Source organism: Curcuma longa, unplaced genomic scaffold (genome assembly GCF_044706935.1).
Source record: "Curcuma longa cultivar G26 ecotype Majalengka, Jawa Barat unplaced genomic scaffold, ITB_CL_G26_1.1 contig_22571, whole genome shotgun sequence".
Taxonomy (NCBI): Eukaryota; Viridiplantae; Streptophyta; class Magnoliopsida; order Zingiberales; family Zingiberaceae; genus Curcuma; species Curcuma longa.
Genome location: NW_027431941.1, coordinates 1 through 7,353, shown reverse-complemented (window position 1 = coordinate 7,353; position 7,353 = coordinate 1). Strand labels below are relative to the sequence as shown.

The 7,353-nt window shown below is 35.8% G+C and overlaps 1 protein-coding gene and 1 pseudogene across 1 annotated transcript; one reads left to right on the top strand and one right to left on the bottom strand.

The window, feature by feature from the left end:
• Positions 1 to 1,167: 1,167 nt before the first annotated feature.
• Positions 1,168 to 6,802, bottom strand: LOC141817932 (peptidyl-prolyl cis-trans isomerase FKBP18, chloroplastic-like; annotated as a pseudogene).
• On the top strand, positions 3,190 to 5,731 carry LOC141817931 (zinc finger BED domain-containing protein RICESLEEPER 2-like). Its single transcript, XM_074705542.1, has 4 exons — positions 3,190 to 5,232; positions 5,312 to 5,344; positions 5,500 to 5,608; positions 5,700 to 5,731. The coding sequence occupies exons 1-4, from the start codon at positions 3,190 to 3,192 to the stop codon at positions 5,729 to 5,731; spliced, it is 2,217 nt and encodes a 738-aa protein (XP_074561643.1).
• Positions 6,803 to 7,353: the final 551 nt, after the last annotated feature.

Sequence of the window (7,353 nt, the reverse complement as noted above, 5' to 3'; positions counted from 1 at the left end):
ATGATTTATTTATAATTTTTAAAATTTAAAATAAATGTATATATTTTTAATAAAATAATTTATTAAAATAATTATTTTAATAAAATAATTTATTAAATTAATAAATATAATTCATTAATTTATTTTTTTAATTTAAAATAAATTTATATTTATTTTAATAAAATAATTCATTAAAATAATTATTTTAATAAAATAATTTATTAAATTAATAAATATAATTCATTAATTTTATTTTTTAAAAATTTAAAATAAATATTTTTTAAAACTAAAATTTATTGAATTAATTAATTTGATTTTAATTAACTCAATTTTAAAATCAAAGGGTAATCATGAAAAAAAATTTCGTTATTTTTATTATAACCTATTTGTTAATGTGACAATGTTATTGTATTACTTGAGAATCGATCATAACTTAAATCAAATCAGATTATCATTGATAATTTTGGATAGATAATCAACGGATTATAATTTATTTGTTGATGTAGTGATGTTATATTATTTGAGAATCAATCATAACTTAAATTATACTAGATTATCATTGATAATCTTAGATAGATAATAAACTTATCAATGATATCCCAACCAAATGCCCCGTAAGTGTTTTGCCTTGTAACTTTACGTTAGTTGTTTGCAGCCACTGAATGAGTTTGTATCTAACATGTACGCTAGTACACTACACCGCATAAAACCAATGCTTTCAAAACTAGACGGAACTGGTTGCTAATCGCTCTGAAGCATTCAATTCGATCAATTGGGAAGTCAGTTCAATGAGCCCAAAACTGAGAACCAGAGATTCCTCCCATAACAAATTTCAGATGCTGAATTTCTACATCAGAATGAATTCTATGAATTGGTACAAGCACGAGCTCACCTGCAACTCATGTTTCCAGTTCAACACTGTAAAGAAGTGTTCCCACAATGAGAGATAGAGATAACACCAAATATACATGCCGATAACACTGGGGGATAATATGGAAGTTGCAAACTAGGGAACGATATTTTCTTTCCCAAATAACATATAGGAAGCTAGAAAGTATTCATTTTAACATATTGAAATGAGTATACATGTGATTCAGAATACAATACTTAATGGGTTTAATTTAACTTGAACATTTGCAAAAATAATAATATACACGGTGAACGAGAGTTAACCAACATTCTACTCGCCTTGGTCTAGCAATTCAAAAGAGGGATCTTGCTGAAACAGTAGGAACTTTGTATTTCATCCATGAAGTAGAAGACTTTCGCCTGTCTGGAAAAGAAACTAAATAAAGTCCCCGAGATGCTGATCTCTCAAGAACATAGATTACTTTCCACCTTGAGGTATCAGTTCCAAAAGTTCCACATTCATTTCAAAATCAGCACCAGGCTACAAGGTTGAAAATTCACGAAAATTAGCCGCTTTAAAGATACCTACAAGAGTTTGTGCATAACGAGTGCTCCCCATCATTTTAGTTTTTCCTCATTCCCTTGTTCCAAACTAGGAGTGTGATTAGGAACCATAGATCTACTTTCTAAGACTGAACACTAACAATAGACGAGATAATGCATATAAACAAAAGATAGATCTACTTTCCAGACTGAACCCATAAAAGTTATTGACGAAATGATGAATTTCAGAAATAATGTACGCTCTTACTGGTATTTCATTCATTCCCTTTTTTCCATAACCCAGTTCAGGGGGGATGATCACCGTTCGCTGCACCATTCAAGTTATAACATGGACATGAAAAGCCAAGATAATGTAAGCTACAAATGTGCTTCAAGGAAACATGTAAGCAAAAAAGATTTTGTAGACACTCACCATCCCACCAACTTTCATGCCTTCAGTTATCGTATACAGAGCTGCTGGGGGTTTTGGTGCAGCCTGGGCAGAATAAAGGCCATTTGCATTGTCCACAAATTCACGCTTTCTTCTTTACCAGGTAGCGAACCAACAATAAATTCATATGGCTACTAAAAGAAGAAAAGCTCTGTAAGTGCTACAACAGACAAAAAATGAACAACGATATTAGCAAAATGCCAAGCAGCAACAAATTGTGAGCACCAAAACAAAAATACAGAAAAAGCAAGTTCAGAGTAGGGGTGCAAACGAGTCAAGCCACTCGTGAGCTGCTCGTGAGCCGCTCGGTCAAAGCTCAGCTCGAGCTTGATTTTGACTGAGCTCGAGCCGAGCTCGAGCCGGCTCGTTTAATATTCGAGCCGAGCTCGAGCTCTTTTAATACTGGCTCGATGGCTCGTCGAGCTTTTTTGAGCCCAACCTGTTAGTTGGGTTAATGGGTTTGATTCAAGCCGGTTTAATTGGGTTAATGGGTTTGGATCTTGACAATTGACCCGTTAGGAGATGAGATAAGGAACCGGTAGGGATTTGGGAAGCTACAGTGGCATCCCAAATCCCGATCGCGAGCGGCGAGCCGCCTCCTCTGCTCGCGAGTTCTTCTTCTCTGATCGCGGCGACGGTAAAGCAGCAGCGGACTGCGGATCCATCCTTCCGCGAGTAGCTGAGGCCGTCGGTGAGTGGCGGGCGGTCCGAGCCAGGGTCGGCGGCGCCGGTGACGGGTGATCACTAGTTGAGAGCCTTCTTCAGTTCTTCTTGCTTCCCGCGGAGGTGGGATTCCTCAATTAGTATTAGCACTTGGGTCTTCCCTATTCTCTAGTGCTTCGTCAGTTTGGCGTGGAAGAAAGGGCTGCTAACTGCTAAGTGCTAACACTCTTATTGTAGACTTTTGGTCCGGAGCCTCTACTAAGCTGTCGCTCGCTGGTGGCAACGAGCAGTAAGAAGGGAAGGATCAAGGAAGAGGCCGGGAGGTAAGGGATTTCTCATATCTCAGCTAGATCTTGGTTGTTAGGTTTCTTTGGATTCTTTTTGATTCTTCTTAGAAGTTAGATCATTCTGGATTGCCGTCAATCTTCATTCCACAGCTGGTTAATGTGATCCGATCCGGGTGGAGATTTTGCTTGGATTGCGGCAGAAAAGAGGAGAAGAAGGAACTGAAGTCTGAAGGTGGATTCTAGGGTTAGATTGGCTTGATTGAAGGTAAGCTTCGTTTGGTTTCTAATCTAATCGGTTTGATTAGCTATGGATTAGAAAGTTTCGTGAAAACATGAACATAACTCTTTTTTGACATTTTTATAACTCTTTTTTGATCAATATAATTTATTTGATAATTATTTATCTCTGGATCAGTTATGTCTGTAGAAGATTCATCTGTTCCACTTACCGTAAATAGTGCCATAGCTGAAAGTAATGAAGTTAATCTTGAGATCAATAAGGAAATTATCACAGCTGGTCAAAAAACACAAGAAAATGCTAAAGAAAAAGAAGAAGAGGGGTTCAAAACAAATAAAAGGAAAAAAATTTCAGAAGTGTGGAATGATTTTGACACAGTGGATGGATCAAAGAAAGCCAAATGTAAACATTGTCAATCCCTTTTTACATTGGGTAAATCAGGGCCCACATCAAGTCTTTTGAGGCATAGATTACATTGTGTGAAGAGAAAAATTTATTTGCGAGAAGCTGAACAACAAACAAAGTTGAATTTTTTGCCCACTGATTCAGCTTCACCATCCATTCTTACTTTGCATTCTGGAAAATTTGACATGGAACAAATGAGGGAGGCAGCTGCTCATTGGATTATGATGCATGAACATCCATTCACCATTCTTGATGAAGAGGGGTTCAATTTAATGATGAGGCGTGGAATGCCTGAATGGCAAAAAATTAGTAGGACGACATGTAGAGCAGATTGTATGAAAATTTATGAGGTTGAGAAAAAGAGGTTGAAGAAAAGTCTTGAGTGCATTGATAAAATAAGTTTGACAACAGATTGTTGGAAGTCAAAGACTCAAAAAATTGAATACATGGTTGTCACTGGGCATTGGATTGATTCTTGTTGGAATTTGCAAAAGAGAGTTTTAAGTTTCATTAACATTCCACCACCAAGGGGAGGTCTTCAAATTTCTGATGCCATTTTTAAGTGCATGAAAGAGTGGGGTATTGAAAACAAGGTTTTCACTATTACTGTTGATAATGCTTCAAGTAATGATTTGGCCATTCGGTACATGAAAGATACCATTCAAAGATCTAGAACATTGGCATGTGAAGGAAATTTATTTCATATCCGTTGTTGTGCACATATCTTAAACTTGTGCGTTCAAGATGGGTTGAGGGAGATTGAAGATATTATTAGTAATATAAGGGAAAGTGTAGAATATGTAAATCGTTCAGAGGCAAGACGTATGCAATTTACAGAGTGTGTGCAACAATTGCAGTTGAAGGATAAAAGATTGATTCGTGATTGCAAAACTAGGTGGAACTCAACTTTTGAAATGTTAAGTTGTGCACTCAAGTTCAAAGAAGTTTTTCAAATGTTCAAAGAACGTGATCACTTTTATGGTTGCTGCCCTCAAGAAGAAGAATGGAATAAAGCTCAAAAGATTTGCTCACTGTTGGAGGCTTTTTGGACAGCCACACACATCATTTCAGGTAGTGAGTATCCTACTTCAAATTTATTTCTTCAGGAAGTTCAAAAAATAAAGTCATCATTGGATACTTATGCACAACATGAAGATTTGTTTCTTAAGCAACTGGCTAGTAAAATGAAAGAAAAATTTGACAAGTATTGGGGTGACTGTAATCTATTGATGGCTATAGCTGCTGTATTAGATCCAACCAAAAAAATGCTTGCTGTTGAGTTTTGCTTCCCTAAGCTTTATTCTGAAATGGATGCCTCTAAGCATATCTCAAAAGTTAAGGAGATAATTAATTCTCTTTATGAAAAGTATGTTGCTGAAGAAACTAATAAAGGAGCGCCTCATCCATCTGAGTCTGAGAGTTTTGGTTCTTCAAGTGTTAAAAGAAATCAACAAAGTTCTGTGTATAGTTGGGATGATTTTGATGACTATTGTGCAAAAGTTGAAACTTCGGAGACTAAGAGATCTGAATTGGTAGATTATCTTGAAAAGGGTCGTCTTAAGAAGAATGAGATTCCTAAAATTTTTTCGTGTTTAGAATGGTGGAAGATGAATAGAATGCAATATCCAATATTGTCAAAGATGGCAGCTGATATTTTAGCTATCCCAGTGAGTTCAGTGGCTTCAGAAGCAACATTTAGTGCAGGGACGAGAGTTATTGATTCTTATCGTTCATCACTATCTCCGGACACAGTGCAGGCTCTTCTATGTGGGGGTGATTGGCTTCGAAAGATACATGGACTGAAAAAAAAGACTAAAGTAAGTTAAATTTCATTATTAGTTTTCTAAGTTACAAACTAAATTTAATCATCTATTTATTTGAATTTTTCTTTTTCAGAAAGAGAAAACTTACCAGGAAATTTTTCTTCCAGTATCCTACCTCTTAACATAAGAAGAATTCATTCTTCTAGATTAAATTTTAGTTTTTTGTTTATACATGTGTTCCCAGTTTGGTACTTCCCTATATGAAATTGTTTCACAAAGAATAAAAGAGCTTTATCACTAACATACATGATCTTTCAATAGAACAAGTTGTTGTCACCCAATCCATGTATTGAAGACGAAGGTATTATAGTTGATTATTATGGTTTGAATGCACCTGATATAACTGAGAATTTGCTTGAATGCAGTGCAGGTGATATAACTGAGAATTTGAGATGAAGGAAGATATTGAACGTGGCAAAAATTTGATATTTTGAGCAGCTGATTTATATTTTGGAATGCAGTGCAGGTGCTTGAATGCAGTGCAGGTGCTTGAATGCAGTGCAGTTGATTTATATTTTGGAATATCATGTTTTTGGGTTTAATGTAAAACTGTAAACTATATTGGGTTATGTTTTGATGTTCAGTAATTTGACTCTTTATTGGAGGAATAGATAATTGTATTTTGATCAATTTTGTGGATGAAGATGGATATGTTGCAGAAATTTGATATTTTGAGCAGGTTTGGATTTTGGAATATTATGTTTTTCAATTCGGTGTAAATTATGTTGGGATGAAGTTTGAGAATAATTATGTTTTGACTTTTGATGTCCAGTAATTTAACTTTTTTATTAGAAAGATAGATAATTGTATTTGATCAATTTTATAGGTGAATTTGATCAAGTTGTTAAAATTACAGTAAAATAAGCTCAAGTTATGATTGGCTCGAGCTCGAGCTCGAGCTCGAGCTCGAGCTCGAGCTCGAGCTCGAAAAGCTTGCTTTTAATTCGAGCTTTTCGAGTCGAGCTCGAGCCTTGGATTAAATGATCGAGCCGAGTTCGAGCTCAAATTTACAAGCTCGATCGAGCTCGAGCTCGAGCCGAGCTAGCATAAAACGAGTCGAGCCGAGCTCGAGCCAAGGCTGGCTCGAGCTCGGCTCGACTCGTTTACAGCCCTAGTTCCCCCTGAAATAATGATTACGTGAGGAAATTGCTCACTGATACCACAAGAATGCAATCAATAAGTAAATATGATCAGCATCACTGAAGAAGACACAATGTAAATGCTACAATCAAATTGTGCTCATGGAAATAACCTGTGCGATGATGCGATTTCCAGCTAGAAGTTTAGATTCACGACTAGAAACTGCTGTGATCCCTCGAAAGATGCAGTCGAAGTGTACCTAAAAGAGCAAGGGTAAGCATACAATGATGTGGTTTGCATTTTCATTTGTGAAGAAAATATGTCACTGGAATGAGTACGCAGGCAATTTGATATTGGAAACAACCTGCACTGTGAGGCCTTTCTCAGCTTTGGGGCCCTTTCCCTCAACAAGATCATAGTACTTCAAGCCTTCAGCTGTTTTAAACATTTAGACCTCAGAAAACTGAAAATTAAGAAAATATGAAATTACTAAAACACCAGAAACATAAACTAAAAGATAACAGTACTTCATGCCTTTGACTGTTTTACACATTTAGATCTCGTAAAATCGAAAATTAAGAAAATATGCCATTAGTTACTATAGCACAGAATACACTTAACCTAAAAGAGAGAAGTTATGTAGTACCACAAAGATTATAGTTCATTTGACTTTGAATAATATGCTGCAAAAATAAGCATAATTGATGCTTCAAAATATCAACTTGTCTAGCTCTTTTTTGTCTCTATCTTATCAATCCATTTAGAGGCTATTTTGGCATAACTTGAGCAAATACAGAATAATACAGAGAAAATCCAAAACCCTTGTCATTAAATGTTTCCACTAAAATATCATTTGCTTCATTTTTCTCGAGCCTACTGCAATTACAAGTATAAAAAAATTGCACTCTTTGACGGTATTTCATTTGCTAAAATTGACAGATGATGACAACAGAAATCTCAAAATAAACTATCTTCCATTAACTCAAAGACATGGTTCCACACAGGGTTTTGGTAAACTAATTCAGGGTGGGAGTG